We start from the raw sequence: 22,727 nt of genomic DNA, 5'->3' as shown, positions 1-22,727 counted from the left end.
ATTGCGATTCCATAGCGTTCAAGTTGTAATACAGCTGGCAACCACTTCACATGTGACTGATGGATACATGACTGCTGACACATGCTTTTGACCCGAGAAGGTGGCAGGGTGAGGGTAGAATGGGCTTATGCATGACTGCTGGTGTGTGCTGGTGTACCCAGAACACAGCCCCCATGCAAACTGGGGGTTGCCTGTAGAATAAAATTCAATATAAGAAATAAAGGAAACAATAAAAAGGCAATGTGAATATGTAATGTGCTGGATATGCCATCTCCTGTTTTCAACCACATTCACAGAAACATCATGTCCCACCTGATTGAGGTTTGGGGGCCAGAGTCTAGAAACCCTAGGTATAAACTTTAGTTACTTGGAGACATTACTCAGCACCAAACCACATATTTCATACAGTATTGAGACAACAGGAGACAATGCCAGTTTTCTGATGTATCATGCGCAAATTCCTGAAACCCTTGTTTGTCATGTTCACATCCTGCCTTTCTAGGTGTGTGCATTAAAATTTTAATTTGTTAAGAAGACCCTTTTATACAATTTCTGCAGTTGGCACTGAGAAAAACACCTTGTAAACGTCTCTTAGGCTTCAGACAAATGCTCATTGAGATGTTTGCCTATATTTTAGCGTATAACCTTTAATTTAGTAGCAAACTGTGCCTTTTTTTATAAGGCAAAGAAGGAAACGGAAATTATTGCTGTGTCTCAATTAAGGTGGAAGTTTTTAGATGGCAAATTTCTGAGTTGCATTTCCAACCATGACGGCATATCTCTACAAAGTCTCAAACACCCTGAGATCTTTTGTGAACAGTTGGGCAAAATATTTTTTATGTTTATTATCTAAGTGACTTAACAAGATGCTGACCTTTATTAAATAAACCTAGAGTTCAAATAACAACAGTCAACCAGCTAAACATAAAATCCAATATTCGGTCAGATGAAAGCGGAAAATAACATCCTAAATCTACCCTCTGGTGCAGTTTGGCCGTCTGCAATAGCCAGTGTTTTGACTCAGCTATATTTTGTTATAATTTATATGGCTCCTTAACACAGATTTTAGAGCCAACACCTGCCCTGAGGTCTTGCTTAGCCTTAGATCAAAGCAACTGGCCTTCATCCACTGCTATTTTCTCAGCTGCTAGACATTTCTGTAGCTGCCCCAGGAAAAGGGGCATGGGTGTCAGTATGGTGGTGTATAAATTATGCAATCCTTTATTCTGCAAGTATCCCACTGTTGCAGAAATCAGTTTTTAAAGAGGAAATGGTTGTGTGAATTGGCCTTTGATCACTCTTCTTTATAGGTGTTTGTCTGGTAGATTCATAAAGGATGTTTGGGGATACCATCGTGTAAATCACTTGGCAGTGTATACAGAGAAAAAAGTTGGCTTCCTCTTTAGAGGCAGGAAACTCCCCACTCCAGATAATCAAAGCTGCTGACCAGTGTCCAGATAGGAACAGCACAGCTGCTTATAGCGTTCCTCTGGCAAGCCATCAGTCATCTACCACAAATATCTTTGCACAGCAATCTAGCTGGCTCTCCAGGATAAATAAGCCTTGAAAGCAAAAATATCAGTCCACCTTTTTTGGTCAGTTTTCTGAAACTGTATTTAGAGAATCTGACAGTGTTTACATTGCTTAAAATAAACCTTTTAAACATTAAAAGCCTAGAGTTAAGATTTAGAGGCTAAACTTTAATGGCTAGCTGAACTTCACCTGGGATCTTTCCTTTGTCCTACTTCATTGATGTTTTTGAGAACAGCCTGCAGCTGCTGATTGTGTGAGGAACTAGAGGCATATCTTCTCTTTGGAATGTTCACAGGACATTGCCTCTTTTTTGTTTTGCATACTTATATCTGAGCAGAGCTTGTGTTAGGACTAGAGGCTGCTGTGTGGCCTTTTTGCAATGAGTCCGGCAGCTTTCCTGCTTTGTAGCTTTTCTGTTTTCCTTCCCTCTGCACAGCTCTGAAAATTAACACTTAGTTTCAGTGGGAATTCACTTAAAATCTGATTGTGACTCTGTGAATTCAGAATATTACAAACATCCTTTGAGTTGATCCTAAGAAAAAGAAATGTCTAATCCAGGGGTCAGCAAACTTTTTCAGCAGGGGGCTGGTCCACTGTTGCTCAGACCTTGTGGGGAGGGCAGACTATATTGGGGGGTGTGAACAATTTTTGCCTGCCCACAAAGAGGCCTGAAGATGCTTTGCTTTACCTGTCCCAGTTGTCATCCCAATAGCCGTACAGTGGTACCTCGGGTTACAGACGCTTCAGGTTACAGACTCCGCTAACCCAGAAGTATTACCTCGGGTTAAGAACTTTGCTTCAGGCTGAGAACAGAAATTGTGCTCCGGCGGCGCGGCAGCAGCAGGAGGCTCCATTAGCTAAAGTGGTGCTTCAGGTTAAGAACAGTTTCAGGTTAAGAATGGACCTCCGGAATGAATTACCGTATTTTTCACTCTATAACACGCACCCGACCATAACACGCACATAGTTTTTAGAGGAGGAAAACAAGAAAAAAAATATTCTAAACGAAATAGTGGATGTATGATTTTTGTGGTTCGTGCTGTGGCCACAGACATGTGATCTGATGGTGAGTTTGGGGTAGCCCAATGCAAAAATCCTGAGGATCCATGTGGATCCATGCTTTGTAACCATGTTTTTGCACCACTGTGGCCCCAGACAACAGTGGATGTGTGATTTTTTTGGTTCAAGCTGTAGCCATGGACATGCTATGTGATCTGATGGTGAATTTGGGGTGACCCAGTGCAAAAATCCTGAGGATCCATGTGGATCCGTGCTTTGTAACCAGGCTCTTTGTCCCTCTCTTTTCCCCACTCAGTGGCTCTTCTCCCGCTTTGCTGTTTCAAAGCGAGCCACGGAGGAGGGAAGGAAGGGGAACCATGGATCCTCTGCTCACGACTGCAGCAGATCCCCCTGCCATCCGTAGGCATTCGCTCCATAACACGCACAGACATTTCCCCTTACTTTCTAGGAGGAAAAAAGTGAGTGTTATAGAGCAAAAAATACGGTAAATATGTAACCAGAGGTACCACTGTAGTTGGGCTTCTCCAGCCAGTCAGGCGCTGTGGTGGGGTAGCAGGCTGTGTTGGCCAGTGAAGACAGAAGCAGCAGCCCTGGCGGAGGAGCCACAGATGGAGGTAGGGGAACCGGAGCATTGCTGGAGCTTTTACCCACCACCTGCTTCTTCCAGAGAGGCACCGCGGAGAAGACAGAGCCTGCCACCAACCCGCAAGCGGCGGCCGCGGCCACCGCAACTACCCACCTGAACGCCATGGGAGGAATGAAGGAGGGAGGGAGGCAGGTGGCGGTGAAGAAAGTGCGCAAGGAAGCGGTGCGGAAAAGGGGCACGGAGAAGGAAGGACAGACGGACTGAGGGAGAGGGAGGAGAAGGAAAATGCAGCAGCAACTGGCAGCCAGCGTCACACGCTCCCTTCAGAGCACCACCCTGCTGAGGCGGGCAGGCAGGCTAGCATACTCAACGGCACCCAGTGTGGGACAAGATTGCTCCGTCCCTGAGGAGAAAAGTGCCACCGTGTGGGGGAGAGGGAATGAACACACGCGCTGGCGATCCCCGGACCGTCCGTGGGCCAGATCTAGAAGGCAGTTGGGCCTGATCCGGCCCGCAGACCTTAGTTTGCCGACCCATGGTCTAATTCAGGCATGTCCAAAATCCGTTTAGGGTTGGCCCTTTGGTTGGCCCTCACGGCCCTTCACTTCATCAAATCTGGCCCTCTTTGAAAAAAGTTTGGACACCACTAGTCTAATCGGAACTTGAAGAAACAACATTTTCTGTGTGTTTTTGGATCCTTGCTGACAGAAATTGGATTGATAACGGAGCTAGAGCCTGTCATTCTTGTATTACTGTAGTTTATTTGTTTAAGGCTGCAATCCTTACCACTTTTCTGGGAGCAGACTAATTGAGACTATTGGAACATGCCATAGGCTTGTACTGTAAATCATTTGTATCCCTACTGTCCCATGCTCTCATGGTGGGTTAACATAAAACCAAACCATTAGGCTTTAGAAGAAAACACACAGCAGTGGAACTCTGTAATAATGGAATAAAGCAGTTATTCATCAACAGCCACATCAGCACCCAACTCCAAATGGCAACAGCTCTCTAGGATGGGGAACAGAAATGCTTCTAGTTTTTCTACCCAATATCTTTTTAATTTGAGAAGCCAAGGATTGAATCCCATCGGAGGGCGCTGGGGAGGGATGCAGCAAAATTCGTGCATGAAAAATGGGAGGCGGGGAGAGACATATAAATAGAAAGAAAGCTGCCTCCCCCTCTTTGGGGTGTGTGTGGAATGCATACAAAATAATGAATGAAAAAGCTCAGGAAAAGCAATGAAGCAAAACAGCGACTTTTTATGTAGAAGGAGGAGGAGGAAGAGGAAGGAAGGAAGGGGGAAAAAGTGAATAAAAGAAGAGAGAGGCTCCTCATCTTCCTCATCCAGGGTCTCTCCAGCTCCATTGGGTGAAAGGAAGCCAGCGTGCCGTGGGGAGGCAGTGAGCGAGGCCGGGCCAGGGGCAACCAGGCAGAGTAAAAGCCCGTCTCGGGGTGGGGAAGGGTCCGGACAGAGGCCAGGCAAGGTGAGGGCTGGGGGGCAGCGGTAGGGCTCTGCCTTGCCTCTACTCTCAAGTCTTTTATTTGGATGCGAGATCTGCAGCTACTAACTTCAGGGGCCACAGGCCGGCCTGCCCCTGTCACACCATCGTTCTCCCGCTCTGTATGAATGAGTAGTAGTATGGTGGAGATTGTCTGTTTGTTTTTAAAAACCTTGTCACTTTTTTCTGAGAGTATTGTGCAGAGACTTACAGCTCAAAGCAGCCACGTTAATAAGTATAAAACATTGTGATAATCAGTCCCAGATGGGGCTCCTGTCTCTTTGAATAATTCCGTGAAAGGAGTATTTCACCATTTGTAGCTTTTCCTCTCTTTGCGTGGCAGCACTATGCTGCCCTTTCAAAATCCTTTTCTCAAACACTGTTAAGGGTACAGGAGTCTTTTCCACAATGGATGTGTTTAGAACGATAACAGCTATTTTAAGAAAATGGTTGCTTGTTCTAAGTACAATTGTGTTTCAGGCTGGAATGCAATTCTTTTGGCGACTTGTATTTCCAAGGATGCCTTTGGAAATTTGTAGCCTGGAGGTTTGTTTTGTCTCCATTAAACACAAATGCCAACTCTTGAGATACATACGTGGGATGCAAGGTCTTTTCAACATGTTTCTGCCAAACTGGATCGCTGTACATTCAGTTCTTCAAACCTTTTTGTGGACATACAGTAACTGACATGTACTCTGAACTAGGACTAACAGCATTATTCACTGGAAGAAAGCAGCGTACATCGAGTTACAATGAAAGAACCACCAATAATCCATGAATCTTTTGCTAATTGGAATTTTTTTTTAATTGTTTTTAAAGATACACCATTTTTTGTAGCAGTCCATCAGGGTGAAATGGAAACTTTCCATTAAAATTTCTACCAGCAGGTCTGGTTCTAAATTTCTCTCTCTCTCTCTCTCTCTCTCTCTCTCTCTCTCTCTCTCTCTCTCTCTGATTTACAGCTATTAGATCTAAGGCAGTAATCATGATATTTGCATGGGAATTAGTCCCATTGAAATTAGACGTACTTCAAAAGAAACATACTTGGTTACATGTAGCTTGCAGAACACAGATTTATTATAACCAGGGTGGAAGGTGGAGGTATTCAAAGGGCTGTTGTTGACTTCCATCTATCCTTAAAGAGCCAGCAGTTTTTAAGGGCAGAAAGGGTGACTAGGGACTTGCCTGGAGATTTAGATTTGTACACTGCAGGGACTAGCTAGCTACAAGTTCATTTCAAGACAGTTAGTTACAATAGAGCTTTGGAGCTATCAAGTTCTCTTCGTCTTTCCCATCAGATCATGGGTGGGCAACCTGTGGCTCTGCACCTAAAGACATGTGGGTGGATAGAGCCAGGTGGGGAATGGTGGAGGGAGTCAGAACAGGTGGAACGAGGGAGGAGGGGGTGAAAGCCTTCTGCAGGGAATCGGTGCACCTCTGACGAGAGTGAACTTTCCCTGCCCTAGCAGCCTGTTGGATGGTGGTGAAGAGGAAGACTGGGAAAGTGAGAGAAGGTGGCAGAGAGGGAAAAGCTACTTTGGGGTCTGGCCTGCCCACTGCCAGCATCTGGTCTTGCACAGATTCTCCCCCAAGGGAATGTGGTCCTCAACCCTTTCTCCTGACAAGTTAGAGTTCAAAGCCAGGACTGATAAAGTGGGAGGTCAGCTTTCTTTGAAGGTGGAATAGAAGGGAGACTTACGACCACTGAATACCTTGATCTGGGGTGGGAGAGGATCCCTCTTCTGCTCCATAGTGTAGCCTGCTGGCTATTATGAAATGAAGTTGAAGACCCTGGATCTCAAAATTTCCTAAACACAAGTTACTCACTCTTGTATCTCATAGTCTACAGTGTCAATCATCATCATCATCATCCCCCAAATTGTGCTTTTCTTCACTAACTTGAATTCAGGGAGAAAGAACTTTTCTGTCCACAAAATTTTGGTTCAGTACTCTAAAGGAAAGCATAGTTCACTAGCTTTTTATAATCGTTAGGCTAAGAAACAATTAATTGTGTGATATATTCCAAGGTTTGAATGTTTTAAGTTAATCAAGATCACTTTTGTTAACAGCACACTTTGACTAGGAAAAAAATACCTAGTTACAAGTTTTCCAGAAAATTTTTGTTTTTAGTTCATGAAGAGAAACTGGGAATCATCATTAAATTGCTGCAAAAATAGTATCTCTCTTGGGATATTATGCTGAGGCCAGAAAAAATAATTTTATCAACCATAAAAGATTGAATTGTGAGCTTTTGGGAAGAAACATTCATCACTTTAATTCATGTTGCTCATCTTGGGTTTTCTTGTTTGTGTGCTTAGTTCAATTCTTCTCCAGCGTTTGCTTAAAGGCCAAACTAGACATGACAGTTGCAGGCGCTGTGGTCTAAACCACTGAGCCTCTTGGGCTTGCTGATCAGAAGGTTGGCAGTTCGGGGTGAGCTCTCATTGTTCTTTCCCAGCCAACCTAGCAGTTTGAAAGCACACCAGTGTAAGTAGATAAATAGGTACCACTGTGGTGGGAAGGTAAACAGTGTTTCCATGTGTTCTGACACATGTCACGGTGTCCCACTGCACCAGAAGCGGTTTGGTCATGCTTGCCACATGACCCAGAAAGTTGTCTGTGGGGAAACGCCGGCTCCCTTGGCCTGAAAAGCAAGATAAGCGGCGCACCCCATAGTCGCCTTTGACTGGACTTAACCATCCAGGGGTCCTTTACCTTTACTGACTCGTGTGGCTAAAACATTTAACTGCTGAAATGATGGCAGAATCCCAGTGTGGGGTGTTGAACATTCCCTGTGCTTGCCGTTTAAGTCTTTGTCCAGCTGTTGTGATTTCTAGTATCTGAGCTAAGATCAGCTGAAAGTGCTTAAAGAGAGAGAGAAATTTGAAGCAGCAAACGTGACTGGGTGGAGGATTCTGTGCTTCTCATGTATGTGCCCCGTATTCTTCTCCCAGTTCTGCCTTGCATACATAACAGGAATAGTTCTGTTTAAACATGCAGAGTGTCTGCCATCATGTCTAGTTCATTACTCACTGGGAGGGATGCTTGTAACAGACAAGGCTTCTGTCTTACATGTTATACACTAGGGTTCTGTCTCAGTCTGGTGGGCCATTTAATGATAAGAAAAATATTGGTAGCACAATGTGGTGATCATATGGTTTCTTTTTCAGACTAACAGGGATGCCAAAGGAAAAATATGATCCTCCAGATCCTCGCAGAATTTACACCATCATGTCAGCAGAGGAGGTAGCCAATGGGAAGAAGTCCCATTGGGCAGAATTGGAAATCTCGGGTGAGTTATGAAATGATTTGCCTATCAGGTGGGAGGTGGAGGTGGTTCTCTCTGGCTTTAGGCCAGGTATCTATCCACCTGCCTGATAGAACTTGTGAATGGATCAGCAGGTCCTCAGAGGCAAGTTCATCAGTGTGTGAAAATCTTGCCTTCAAGATACCTGGTTTCAGTTTGCCTGCAGTCTGAGCACTTGAAACCATTCACATTATTAAGATGCAAGTGGGCATCCCTTATGAAATGCCTTAGAAAAGGCACTGTAAGAGTTAGAGATATGAATCTGGGGTGATTGGACAGAGAAGTATGTGTGTTTCTATTGTTCTGCCCCCTCTCAGATCTGAAATTTGGGGGGACGGGACCATCTAATGTTCATTTCTGAATAAAACATGTTTTCCATTTATCACTTACTTCCAAAAGTGGCTTCAAAGTGGTTTCATGTACAATTTTCTACAATAAGCTCAAGTAACTTGAAAGTTGCATGGCTCCATTAAATAATAATAATCATTAATTAATATGAATTCAGAAGGGATTGGGTTAGACCCTTGTTGGTTATCGTTTATAGTTGGGGATGAAGGTGAGGGATGTTAATGGGGAATAATAGAACTCAACCCATCTGATATCATCAAATTAATGTAATATTTGTGCATTATTTCAATTTTAGATAGCCTGCATCTGATTTTCTCTTCCTTCGTTTTTATGCTTTTGCTGTTATGAGAATCTGTATTATATCATATATTTTTATTATAATTGTATTTATGTAACTTTTGATTTCTATAATGTGTAGATATTAAGTTATGTATTATGTTGTAAAGTACCCAATGGTTTTTTTGATGAACAGCAGCATATAAATGTAGTTAGTTAGTTAGTTAGTTAGTTAGTTAATAATTAAAATACGTGACTACAGTGTTGTTTCCTTCCCACTTCCAAATTGGAGGGAAGCCCTCTTTCTTCCCCCTCCCCTTGGCAAAAAAAAAAAAACCCTTTTAGCTGCCAAAAAGTTTTTTGCCAAAAAGTCATAGCAGATATCCTGCCTTTTATTATGTTTTGTGGTGGGCATGAGAGATAAATCAGCACATTTTTCTTGCAAAACTATCAGTATACTTGTAGAAACAGCTGCCTGGATGCTTAACATTCTCCACATGCTCTTCATTTTAGGCAGAGTGCGGAGCTTAAGTACGTCTCTTTGGTCACTAACACACTTGACTGCTCTCCACCTCAATGACAACTATCTGACTCGCATTCCACCTGATATTGCCAAGCTTCATAATCTGGTTTACTTGGATCTCTCATCCAACAAACTCAGAAGTTTACCAGCAGAACTAGGAAACATGGTATCTCTCAGGTGAGGAGTTTCACTGCCTCTTACAAAATAATTACAGAAAGGTTTTAGACTGCAACTTTAGCTTTGGTCCAGCTATTAAACTGATGTTGCAGTTTAACTTGGCTGTTGATGTACTCAGATTCTGTACTGGGTGGTGCTACATGGTATGATACTCAAGTTCTGGTGGCTCATATTGTACCTTGCCCACATGATGCCAATGATGATGGAGGGGGTGAGGAAATGGACAATGCTAGGATGTCAGCGTTACATTTTACTACACATTACAGGGGGAGAGAAGAGAACGCAGCAGCAGCAGCAACACCCTCACATTTCTCCTAACGTGGTTATGTCATTAGGCTACCTTTCATAATTACACCAATCTTCACCTCTCTCAGAGGTGATGGTTAGGGGCTATAGTTCAAAGCCTCTAGAGGGCACCTGGCTTGGCGGGCTTTTCCAGAACACCAAACTACAGACACTTAACCACTGTATAGCTAATTTATTTGTGGCCATTAATGTGTGCATTAATGCGCACATATTTCCCCTTCGGCAATGGAGCCACTCAAAGGAATATCAGAACAAAAGTTGGCATTTTGCAAGATAAACAGAACATGCAATATTTGAATTCTTTTAAAGTTGACCCTGCTAACGTGTTTCTTCTGTCTTTAGGGAATTGCTTTTAAACAACAATTTGTTACGAGTTTTGCCTTATGAACTTGGACGGCTATTCCAGCTGCAAACACTAGGTTTGAAAGGTAACTGAAATATTAAACCATACATGTCCATGATTCCTTGTTCTCTATCCTTTCTTTCCTTTATCAATTCCTTGATCCGTCTTCTCACCAAAGAAACCTGTAGGGTTGAAGGACAAAACCTTGTGCAAAGTGTAGGTAATGGGTTTCTTAGACCACTATTTTGTTTGTTATCTATTTATTCATGAATAAGCTTTGGGAGAAGTCCTGAACTGTCCTTTTGGGTTTTTGCTGGGCCCCTTGTCTTGCTGTCTTCCTGCTGCATCCAGACCAGACAAAGCCCTTGGAATAATAGACTTGTAGAGTTGGAAGGGACCCCAAGGGTCATCCAGTCCAACCCCTGCAATACAGGAATCTCAACTAAAACATCCATAGCAGGTGGCTATCCAATCTCTGTTTAAAAATCTCCACTGAAAGAGAGTCACCACCTCCCAAGGGAGCCTATTCCACTTTCAAACAACTTTTACTGTCAGAAGGCTCTTCCTAATGTTTAATTGGAATCTCCTTTCTTATAACTTGAAGTCTGACGCTCTGACCACTCTTTCACTCCTCTGGAATTCAAATTCAGCTTTTGGACACCCCTTTCAAATCTACCGTCCTCCCCTCTGACAGAATGAGAAGTTGGGCTCTAACTGATGTTAAATGTCTCCCTTTTATCCTAGGCAATCCTTTATCACAAGATATTCTCAGCCTGTACCAGGACTCAGATGGAACACGGAAATTACTGAACTACATGCTTGACAATCTAGCAGGTAAGAAGTGTTTGCCTTTACAGTGGTACCTCGGGTTAAGAACTTAATTCGTTCTGGAGGTCTGTTCTTAACCTGAAACTGTTCTTAACCTGAAGCACCACTTTAGCTAATGGGGCCTCCTGCTGTCACTGCGTGATTTCTTTTCTCATCCTGAAGCAAAGTTCTTAACCTGAGGTATTATTTCTGGGTTAGTGGAGTCTGTAACCTGAAGCGTCTGTAACCCGAGGTACCACTGTACTTTGATAGCAGCGAAATGCTTGTCTTATATGACAGATGGCATTTGTGTTAGAGGGGGAGTTTTCCTACTGCAGGCACTCCTAGAAGGGTGCAGTGGGTGTGCTATGCATTCCCAACACAGTGTGCCCCTTTCAGTACACTACACAATGCTAATTGGGAGGATTGCCTTTGCCTATTATGACAAAACTGCCACAAATGCAGTATACTTTACTGTAACAAAACATGGTGGGCATTTGGTTATGTGGGCTAAAGTAAAGGCATGCACTTTGATACCATTAGGATAGAAGCTAAACCCCTGTTCCCTTTCCCCAGTGATCCCAACCATTCAAAATCAAGCCTGATCCTACTCCCGCCTGTATATCTCTGTCTTGGGTCTTGTTTCTCGGTTACACTGCAGGGGGATGTAATATTGGGAGCTGGCTCTATCTGTCTAACTTTATACCTAACCACCTGCCCAATGATGTTGAGTGCCAGCTCAACAAGAATCTTGAGTTCAAAGGTCCACGTAGTAGCTATTCCCAGATCAGGGATTCATCTCTTACTTGGTGAGGGTTTCCATTCATTCAGTGGAGGAACTGGCCTGTATATATTGATAATTCCTTTTTAAAAGAGACCATTTGTAGCTGGGATACTTATGTGTGTACACCAGGTCTTCCATACTTAAAACAGCTTTCTGGATCTGGCTTCAACTAATCTCAGTTGATCTGGATTGAAGAGCCTAGTGGAAACCATGCTCTATCTTTTAATTAAGCCTGCGTGGGGTGATTCTCACTGGAAAAACCCTTCAATATGGAAGGGATCAGCAGGCTGTTGGTATGAATTGTTTACCCTGCAACTTATTCCCATCACATGGAATGTTGCATGCCTGTTGAACCTCTTTTGCAGTTGCTGATAATGGTTTGTGATCGTTCAACCTTATGGGCAAAATAATAACCTATTCATACATTTTCCCCCAGCACTTTTGAATCAGTTTTGGGTGGCAACTATGCCAATAGGGTAGATGTTACACAGGCTTTAGTTGATCCAACAAAGTGATCACACCAAAATGTGGCTGTTCCTTTAGGTTCCTGTGTGCATGTTTGAGTGAGTGAGTGAGTGAGTGAGTGAGTGAGTGAGTGAGAAGGTGAAGGAAATCAGGCATAATTGTTCCCAAATAAAATTGGTACTACCATTGGAGATCTCAGTGAGGATAAAAGTGAAAAGGTAACTAAAGGCTACTTAAAAGACAAAGCAGTGCTGTTCAGGGCCCACCTATATCTAAAGGTACGAGAAACCTGCACCCTCTAAACATTGTCTCTACCCATATCCCACTTTCAGCTTGCAGTTAAATGCTGAACTTCTGTACTACAATATGGAGTGTGACTATTGCAAGTTCTTGAGGGATACTGGGCTTTCTAGCGCTCATTAATGTTTACTTTCTCAATATTTCAGTTCATCCGGAGCAGCTGCCTCCAAGGCCATGGATTACTTTGAAAGAGCGAGACCAAATTCTGCCCTCTGGTAATTATGTGACTTTTTCTTCTTCCTGTAAATTAAAGATAAGCAAGGAGATATCTTTTTGTACAGCTGCACTCCTCATTTGTCAAGTTTTATTCATCCTTGATGATGATTGAAGAAACCTCACAGCCCACAAAATAGAGTTCTCCGCCTGCTTTATTTGTGTAACCAAGCAGCTGCCTGGGACAGAAACAGGAAGTTCCTTGAGGGTCTGAAGGCAGCAGAAGGCAAGGAGAACTCAGTTACTGGAACCCCAGAAAGACCCCAGTTTTGTGCTGCTGCAGAAGGTGAAGCCAAGGGGCAGGGGTTGAACTGTCTGCAGTAGTATCATATGGCTTGTAACATGATACAAATCCACATATTTATTAGTCCTTTTTTTAACTACTCAAAATCTGCTCCCAGAAAGGGTCATTGGAACATTTTTCTCCATGGCCATCATAAGACCATGTGCAGAAGTGAGGCTTGCAATCTCGTTATCCAGTTAAGAGAATGAGGAAGATGTGCTCCTTCCCCCAGCTGGTTACCAGATCCTGCTTCAAGAGGCTTCATTAGAGTTTGCTCTGGATAGGGCCAGTACCAACATAAGCCTTAATCTCAGTGGAGAAGCTATGGGGCAGGAGCATGTGATCACCATTAAGAGATTGGCAAATGGGCTGGTGCTGAAGTTACTGTCAGTGTAACTGAGCAACAACTGCTTCCACTTGTAGAGAGAGGACCAGTTTGTGTGCTACAAATCTGTTCAAACTTGCTCTGTGCATGTGATCAGTGAAATATCAGAACAGGGTTCACTTGGAAGAATGTGTGGCTACTTCGTGAGGAGTGCTGAGAAAGTGAAAAGTCCTTTTAACAGAAATATCAGAACGGTCATCCTCGGATGTTGTACTGCTCATATGAACCGTTAAAGGTGAAAGGGCCAATTCATAATGTATGAATCTGTCTGTTGAATCTAAGTTTTCACCTGAGGTTCTTAGCAACTTGAATAATTTAATTCGCAACGAGCTGCAGCTTTATCTCATTTAAGATAAACCTAATAGCCTTTTATGTTATCTGTTCTGGCTGAGGTAATGTGGAAAAATATGTAAACCTGAAAAGTATGCTAGATCATCTCTGCAATGTACTGTATAAGTTTATTTATGCAGATAGTTCCACCTATGCAAAGCAGTTAGCCATGTAGTTAAAATAGAGGTTAATGAACTCTAGCTTCTTAAACTAGTACTTGGCATCTGAAAGAAGTTTCTTTTTCTTAATCTTATGATTTAATTACAGTCTTTATGTTGGCCACACAACAACTTAGTTCTCTGGGTGGCTCACAAAAATAAAATACAACATTTAAAATACAAATAAAAGAATTGCAATGTAAAAATTAGAGAAATTCTGGAAGCTTTTGCAAAACTGACCTTTAAGTCAGAGATACCTACTTAATTCCGCTGAAACTCCTTGTTCTAAGGGGTGATAACTTATGTCAAAAGTGTGTGGTACCTCAACGTTCTCTTCACCAAATATTTACTTTCTCTCCTTCCAGCTTCTTTTACAGTGATGTGTTATAATGTGTTGTGTGATAAATACGCCACCCGACAGCTCTATGGCTACTGCCCATCATGGGCATTAAATTGGGAATACAGAAAAAAGGGAATCATGGAAGAAATTGTGAACTGGGATGCAGATATCATTAGTCTTCAGGTAATGATAACAGAATATAGCCCTTTGATTTTCATCAGGAAATAGTAGGAATAGGGTTCCCGTATTCTCTTCTTAAAATGTTGATAGAAAGTCAAGGGCATTTCTTCAAAGTACTTCTTCATGTTTTCTTCTGTAGTCTTACAGCTTAAATTTTTTGAAAAGCATCTTAAAAACATGTTAAGATGTGAAAATAACAAAAGATTGCCATTGGCCAAATACTTTTTGCAGGGCCCTTTGTCCATTGTTCATTCTGAATAAAGCATAATAACTTGGCAACCGTGGCTTATGATGACTTGTGAATGTGACTGCTCAGTCCTTCCCATGCCAATGTAACTCTCCCTGAAACAGGCAAAAATGAGACAGCCTACATTTCTCAGCACAGTTTTCTTCAATGTTAACAATCATAGAATCCCAGAGTTGGAAGGGACCCAATGGTCATTTAGTCCAATTCCCTACAATGCAAGAATCCTGCCCATGGCCATCCCTGGATGGATTCAAACCACCAGCCTTCTGGTTAACAGCCAGACACACTTACCCACTGTGTGATGTTCCTTTTCAGGAAGTAGAAACTGAGCAATACTTCACCCTCTTTCTGCCAGCATTAAAAGAGCGTGGATATGATGGATTTTTTTCTCCGAAGTCACGTGCCAAAATCATGTCTGAGCAGGAGCGAAAGCATGTGGATGGTTGTGCAGTATTCTTCAAAACGGAAAAGTAAGAGACTTTTGCTGATTTGACTTCATTGTTTCATGCCCATTCCTCACACGTGTCTGATAAGTTTGCAAAGCAGCATCTGTTGTTGCTTTAATGTGGACATGAAATTGACCTTTGTATTTAAAAAATGAGAGGGAGAAGTTTTATATCCTGGCTTTCTAGTGGTCTTTTTTTTCCCCTTTACCTTTGTGCATTTATATATCTGTTGACTGAGTTCTTGGGTATGTTTTACATGTTTCAGGTTCACATTGGTGCAGAAGCACACGGTAGAATTCAACCAAGTGGCAATGGCGAACTCCGAAGGATCAGAAGCTATGTTGAATCGAGTGATGACAAAGGACAACATTGGCGTTGCTGTCGTGTTAGAGGTGCATAAGGAACTGTTTGGGACAGGTGGGTGTCAGGCATTTTCAACACGAAGGGGGAGAGACTTCATAAGGCGTACTAATGTTTAAACAAGTGAAACTTTCCTGTATAGAAATAATGCCACTTTATTAAGTACAAATTAAGTGGAGACAAAACAGTACCAGCTCAGTGGGCTGCTTTGCTGAAGCAACTTCTGAAACAGATCCGTTCATCCCTATGAACAAAAATGCTGTCTTAAATTGAGTATGACCATTGGTCTATCCAGTGTTGTTCTGGCTGCTATGACTTGTGGTAGTGCTCAGTCAGGGGTCTTTCCCATCAGTAATCCTTTCTACAGGATACGTTAGAGCTTGAACCTGGTACAGGCGGCCCCCCACTTGCGCAACGGCTACATTCCGGCCCCTGCATAAGTGAAATTGCGTAAAGTTGGGAGCACCTTCTCAGCACCCCTTAGACACCCTCTTGGCCAACTCTCTCTTCAATCCATACTGCTGCTGCTGCGCTACTCCACGCCACACATCAGCTGTTAGGCAGGGAGGCGGAGCAGCGTAAACAAAGCCCTGCTGTGCCTCTGGTCTCTTCAGGGCTCCTTCCCGGATTTCCTCTTCAAACTCCGGGGAGGGTCTCCTTGCAAACCACAAGGACTCTCTAGCTGTCTCTCGTGCCATTTCCGGATTTGATTTGAATTATTTAATTATTTGTTGACACCATGCGTACGTGTTTTGTGGGGTGTGTCTGTATTTCCTGCATGCAGTGTGTGAGTTTGTCCGTGCAGGTGTGGCCTTTGCCACTCCAAAGCACATAGCTCATGCTAGAGCAGTCACTCAGGAAGAATGTGTTCCTTCTTACTTCAGTCTGACCTCATTTTTCGTAGCATTTTGTTTCTCCTAACACGATTCTCTCTGGAACTCTGCATGGATGCCACTAGGTGTGCCGCATGACTAGTACACAGTACTGTTTGGTCTGAATTGGCACAACCATGTGCATAGTGTACCCTCAACTGCCTTAATTTCTATCATAATTTCTACCAGGCCACCACTGTCACAGAAATTGAGACAAATACAGATACTCTGGCCATGGGGAGGTGCTCTATTGTTCACATAAACCTTCCCAGGCCACAAGTCCAGCAGTATCTGCACAGTGAAGAACATTTCCTTTGCATGTAATTAAATGCTTTGTTTCTGTATCATGGAAGGAGTTGAATTAACTTGGAATTCATTGCCTTTAGGTATGAAGCCTCTCCATACTGTGGACAACCAGCTGCTTATTATAGCAAACGCCCACATGCATTGGGACCCTGAATATTCAGATGTAAAACTTGTCCAGACAATGATGTTTGTCTCGGAACTGAAAAGTATCCTTGAGAAAGCCTCTAGCCGGCCTGGAAGCCCAATAACAGATAAGAATTCCATCCCTCTGGTGCTGTGTGCAGATCTCAACTCACTGCCGGATTCAGGTATTTAGAAATAGCAGTTTTGCTTTTACTTCAAAGTTAAGACTTACCTTTTTTATTAAAAATGTATTTATTGAAAGGTTTTATTCGGTAACAGTAGTACATGCAGAGTCTCCGTGTTTAAGTCACAGAATCCTTCAAGTCGGTCACATTCAGAGTGAGACATTACTGTTACAGACAATATGGAATTGAGGGGGGAAGAGGGCAGGAAAAGGGGAGACAGTAAAATTCCATTCTTTTATATAGTATATGAGTAAAGCTTTTGTGTGGGACGCAGGTGGTGCTGTGGGTTAAATCACAGAGCCTAGGACTTGCCGATCAGAAGGTCGGTGGTTCGAATCCCTGCGACGGGGTGAGCTCCCGTTGCTCTGTCCCAGCTCCTGCCAAGCTAGCAGTTCGAAAGCACGTCAAAGTGCAAGTAGATAAATATGTACCGCTCCGGCGGGAAGGTAAATGGCGTTTCCGTGCGCTGCTCTGGTTCGCCAGAAGCGGTTTAGTCATGCTGGCCACATGACCCGGAAGCTGTACTCCGACTCCCTCGGCTATTAAAGCAAGATGAGTGCCACAACCCCAGAGTCGTCCGTGACTGGACCTAAGGTCAGGGGTCCCTTTACCTTTAAAGCTTTTGTGTTAGCATCACTTAAAACATGTATTTTATTTTTGTTGGTGGAACAAGAGACCAGAGGGCCCAAGGCATGGCTGGTTGCAGTCGGTGGGCTGCAAGTGTGTCTTGTTTGTGTGTGGTTACTGGATCAGATTAACCATATCGATTTGTATGCTGTCGAGGGTGGGGGGAGGGACATGGTATTGAAAGTCAATACTATCTTGTATCGACTTTCCACCAACGTTACACCTAGTGGGAAATGATCTTTTTCAATGTCTTGTGTCTCAAGGTGAAATTTTAATGTGAATTGCTGAATTGTTGTCTTGCATTCTAAAATGAGGAGAGGAGGTAATAGGGTAGATTTGGGGGTTGGTAAGGTGAACAAGTGCAAACCCTCTGTTAAACCAGTGTTGTTTGCCCAGGGAAACTGCTATTTATAACCAGATGAATGATAAATTACATTTAGTACATAAATAATCACTTCCCTTCTAATTACAAATGCTGTCACCCTTAACCAACTACTGGTGGTATTTCTCTAACTGCTAAATAGCTTATTTCTTATTTCAAGCAGGTAGTTATATAGCTACTTGGGTGATAATTCTTCCCTCCTGGTCATGAAAACATTTGCAGCGTTAATAATTCCCTGGCTGCTGTTGGTGTGCATAGAGCTCCAGAACTGAGTTCATGTTAAGCTACAGGAAAACAGGTGGCACAATTCAGCATTAGCATCCGGCAGCAACAGATTGACTGTTTTGTTTTGCAAACAGGTGTCGTGGAATACTTAAGCAATGGAATAGTAGCTGACAACCATAAAGATTTCAAGGAGCTGCGTTACAATGAGTGTCTCATGAACTTCAGTGGCAGTGGGAAGAACGGGGCTCCTGAAGGAAGAATCACTCACGGCTTCCAGCTGAAGAGCGCTTACGAAAACAACTTGATGCCTTATACCAATTACACCTTTGATTTCAAAGTAAGTAGAGCTGTGGCAGAAGCAACTAAGAATTTATCAGCTGGGTACTGGAACGACAGATGATTATATTTACTGTGATTCAAACCAAACACATTTAAACCTATGGGTAGTTGCAGCTTAGACCGTGATTCAGTTGCAGATGCGTTGAAGTGCACAGATGAATGGCCACTGTTGCAATCTGCCTGCCACAATCCCTGTGGTTGTTGCAGGAATACCCTGCTTCATGCCATTTCTGTATGAAGAAGTAAATGCAAGATTTAGGTTCTGATCTAATAATAATAATAATTTATTATTTATACCCTGCCCATCTGGCTGGGTTTCCCCAGCCACTCTGGCCGGCTTCCAGCAAAACACTAAAATACAATAACCTATTAAACATTAAAAGCTTCCCTAAACAGGGCTGCCTTCAGATGTCTTCTTAAAGTTTGGTAGTTATTTTTCTCTTTGACATCTGGTGGGAGGGCATTCCACAGGGCGGGTGCCACCACCGAGAAGGCCCTCTGCCTGGTTCCCTGTAACTTGGCTTCTCGCAGCGAGGGAACCACCAGAAGGCCCTCGGCGCTGGACCTCAGTGTCCGGGCAGAACGATGGAGGTGGAGACGTTCCTTCAGGTATACTGGACCGAGGCAGTTTAGGGCTTTAAAGGTCAGCACCAACACTTTGAATTGGGGAGCCCAGTCCTGGCTGCAGCTTCCAAGGCTGTGCCCACTGCATGTTTTCCTTGAAGCATCTCCTCCAGCTTTTATTAACATGTTGCAACCACCTTTGCTGTTTATAGGATTGGTGGAGCTGCAGCAAGTTCCAGGTCCCCCCCCTAGCCAGCTTCTAAGCAACCTTGCATTTCTCCCTGGGCTTCAGTTGAGACGCTCCCAACATCTCTTACTACCTAGCAGTTCAACAGGTGCTGCAGGGATTGCATTGGAACAAAACAGGCAGCATAGAAGGTTCTTGGTGGCTTGATTTGTTCATAGGATCCCGTTCTGAATTGACTTTTCCTCCCTCCCTTCTGCAGGGTGTGATTGACTACATTTTTTATTCCAACACTCACATGAACGTGCTTGGTGTCCTGGGGCCTTTGGACCCTCAGTGGCTGGTTGAGAACAACATCACCGGGTGCCCCCACCCTCACATCCCTTCAGACCACTTCTCACTGTTGACGCAGCTGGAGCTCCATCCTCTGTTCCTGCCTCCTGTCAATGGCATCCACTTGGCCAGCAGGCGGTAGTGGGGCCCCTGCCCCTTTTGAGGGCTGGGACCCGTTTGTTTGTTTATGGACCTGTACAGTTGTAAATCAAAGTATGTAGGAGTGAAGTATGGCTGACCTTTTAAAAGCTGCTGCTTCAAGCTCCTCTCATTATATGTGTTGATGATACAATTTTGCACTTTTTCCCCCCCGGTGCATATTGGTACCATTTGGCACTAGGGCTGGAACCAAAGTTTTTGTTTGTTCCCTTTTTCCAGGTTTTTGCTTTTAAGGTATGCATATATATATAAAAATATATAAAACCCACACATTTTAAGCTGGCGGGCTCTTGTTTGTTTCATTGGGGAGCTGCCTTTGTAAAACGACGTCAGACAGCGGGGTTTGCGTATGCTTTCTTTCACATCTTAGCAAAATGAGCCATACCTCTCTTCCCCCAGCCCACTCTCATATTTTATTTTATTTTAAACAGCATCCTGAAATAGAGTAGGTCTATTTGATGTTTCGGTCCTGTTGGGAAAGGTTTGGTAACTGGAGATAGCACTTGCCGTTGTAAATTATTTGCAGCACAGACTGCGCTCTTATCTCTACTGAAATGTTACGTTAATTTAGAAAGCCAAAGGTGGTGCAAGACGCAAGACTTCCTGCTGTTTTTGTGCTGTTCCAGTGGAGAATTTGCCTGGGAGCATCTAATTGCATATACCAGGGTCCACTTGTTCATTGTAATCTTCATTTCTGATCAGTAGAAGGTCGCATCCTGTCCAAGCCCATGAAAACAAATTGGGCTTGTGTACAACCTATAGATCTCTGACTCCAGTGAGCTCTGTGTATTACTATACAAGGAACAAGCCTAGCTGACAATGGGGAAGCTCCAGGCGCCATCATAAGGCCCAACTACTGGCTTATAACTGCGGATTCTTACCAAAAGAGAATCATCTCCCTTGCAAAAAAATTATGAAGGATGCCAGCATAATGGATGGGATCGGTTTGACCGTAACCAGCAGAGCAGCACTGGCAATTCAACAGACCGCTTTGGGGAACAGACACTGCAATAACTGGAGGAGAATTTGGGATTGTCAGCAGTTTCCAGGAGGCAGGTGCGGGGTCCTCCATTAAAAATCTGCGGCTAGGATTCCTGGGTTTGATTTTCACAAAGTGAAAATGCGTTTCAACCCAATCCACTGGTCCCTTTTTTGTTGTACCTTTTCCATCGTCCTCCCCTTCCCCCGTCAAACTTTTAGGATTATTCAGCTGAGAAGAGCAGATGAGGAAATACCTCCGAAAGCCATCTTGCACCTGCCACCTCTGTGCATGAGAGCTGGTTTTCCTGGGTGCCCTTTTCCCACGTGAAGGTGAGAAAGTGTTGGCCATCATCAATCCTCAGATTCATCTTCCTGACCTAGTCGCCAAATAGTCATCCCATGCTTTTAACTGCTTTTGTTTTCTATCAAGGTTTTTTTTTTTAAGCTGCTGGTTCATTCCCAACAGTTAATTGCTCCCTTTAAGATGTACTTGGAAACTTTTCTTCTGCTTTCCTTCCCCCACAATTCTTCCTGGTGGCCATTAATAATAATAATAAAAAGCTTTTTGCCTTGAAAGAGCAGAAAAACCATACATGCCATCTCTTCAGAAAGCCGTGGCTGCAGTTTGCTCAGAGGAGCTGTCAAGCTCTGTTCATTTCGGTGGAGCTTGTGCAAGGTTTCATGCATACAGCCTGTTAGAATGAACGGATGTTGCTTCAGCAAAGCCTCTTGAGCAGATGGAGCCTGACTCTGCCTTTCAAACAGCAAAAAGTCGAGTCGACAAGGAAAGGTTGTGTCTGTGTTCCTTTAAGTTTTTCTGTATTCTGCTTCTTTGCTGCTATATACGATTCCTTGAGCTTCTATTTTAAACTTTTCATGCACTTTACTGTTTCTAGTCTCAAAATGTGATATTTTTAATAAATGAGAATTTTTTTTCCATTATGTGAATGAAAATTTATATCTGCCTCATTCATACGCTTAAAAAGGAAGAATTAAAAAAAACAAAAGCAAAACAGCTGAATCAGTTTGTTGCACAAAACATATACCTTAAGTTAATTTCTTCCCACCTACCCGCACTCACTTTGCTAGCTATGTATAGAATGGCAAAGGAAATTTGGAATCGGGCTAAAGAAGGAAATGATGCCTCATTTTTGTGCATGACTATGGGGTGTAGAGGAAGGAGTTGCTTTGGTGACGGCCACAATTTGCGCTCGGAAGTGCCTACAGCCGACAGTTCCTCAGCGACTGGAACTGGTTGTATTTATGTGAAACTTTTCAGGATGGAACTACATTAGGCAACAAATGCAGGGCGGCGGCTGCTCAAAAGGGCAGCCCTGGGTCGAATTTTCCCTCTGTGTGCTTGCCAACCTTTCACATCACCTCATTGGTTCCCTCCCCCCAGTGGCAATGGGGAAACACCAGACATCTTGGCAGCAGCAAAGACGGTAGATTGTATTGGATATGGAAGGGATTTGACACTGAGCTGCTCCTTTTTTTTCCTTTTTGACAGCCGTCCTGTGTTTCTTACAACATGTAGCTCCATCCAATGTGTAGAACAGCTTATAAAGCACGGCAAAGTTATCTCCTTTTCAGTGAGAACATTTCCCCCTCCCCAATATTGGAGCAGGTATCTCTTCTTATATACCTCAAAAGTGTTACTTGCACGGCTGTGTATATATGAATTGATAACTCAAAGAAAATATAGTACTGGAAAGTAGAATAGCATGAAAAACTTAATTTGGTGGACATTGGCCTTTTCAGTTCTTTTTATTTTTATTTTTGTAAGGACCCAATCCGCTGGGAAGTCCTCCTGCTCCAGCCCCACTGAAATGTGCAAGAGCTGCCCAACTCCCTGTTCATTTCAGTGTGGCTTGCGCAAAAGACTTCCCTCCTGGAATGTGTTCCAAGTCATCTGCTGTATCTTCACTTGGGAGGTATGCACTAACAATTTCCCTCCTTTTCATATGTGCATGTTAACTAGCAATGTGAGCAATATTTCCTACCATACTTCACTCCCAACTATTTTTTTTGAGATGTTTGTATAAAATGGAGTTTTAAAAAAAAATATCGCCTGTGATTGTATATGAACTGCAGAGGAGCCGGTTTATTAAATAATTATTATTATTATTAATAAAAACCCACCAATCTTTTGTAATGCTGTTGGGAGGTTGGGGGTGGGGAATAAAATAAAAATATTGGGAAACATTGCAAACAGTTTAAGTTCCTCT

At 43.2% G+C, this 22,727-nt stretch overlaps 1 protein-coding gene across 5 annotated transcripts in view; it reads left to right on the top strand.

The window, feature by feature from the left end:
• CNOT6L (CCR4-NOT transcription complex subunit 6 like) overlaps positions 1-22,711 on the top strand; it is a 40,108-nt gene extending 17,397 nt beyond the window's left edge. For all 5 annotated transcript variants that reach the window (XM_083458796.1, XM_083458795.1, XM_083458794.1 and 2 more), the window contains 11 exons: positions 7,812-7,933; positions 9,086-9,272; positions 9,921-10,006; positions 10,666-10,755; positions 12,424-12,492; positions 14,012-14,169; positions 14,729-14,883; positions 15,125-15,276; positions 16,478-16,705; positions 18,074-18,276; positions 19,289-22,711. In XM_083458796.1, the coding sequence (XP_083314922.1) occupies positions 7,822-7,933; positions 9,086-9,272; positions 9,921-10,006; positions 10,666-10,755; positions 12,424-12,492; positions 14,012-14,169; positions 14,729-14,883; positions 15,125-15,276; positions 16,478-16,705; positions 18,074-18,276; positions 19,289-19,501 (1,653 nt within the window). In that variant the 5' untranslated portion in view covers positions 7,812-7,821 and the 3' untranslated portion in view covers positions 19,502-22,711. The remainder of the gene's footprint in view (positions 1-7,811; positions 7,934-9,085; positions 9,273-9,920; positions 10,007-10,665; positions 10,756-12,423; positions 12,493-14,011; positions 14,170-14,728; positions 14,884-15,124; positions 15,277-16,477; positions 16,706-18,073; positions 18,277-19,288) is intronic.
• Positions 22,712-22,727: the final 16 nt, after the last annotated feature.

This window comes from Podarcis liolepis, assembly GCF_965112155.1.
Source record: "Podarcis liolepis genome assembly, chromosome: 9".
Taxonomy (NCBI): domain Eukaryota; kingdom Metazoa; phylum Chordata; class Lepidosauria; order Squamata; family Lacertidae; genus Podarcis; species Podarcis liolepis.
Note: the sequence above shows the minus strand (reverse complement) of the source record. Positions and strands in the feature narration are given on the sequence as shown.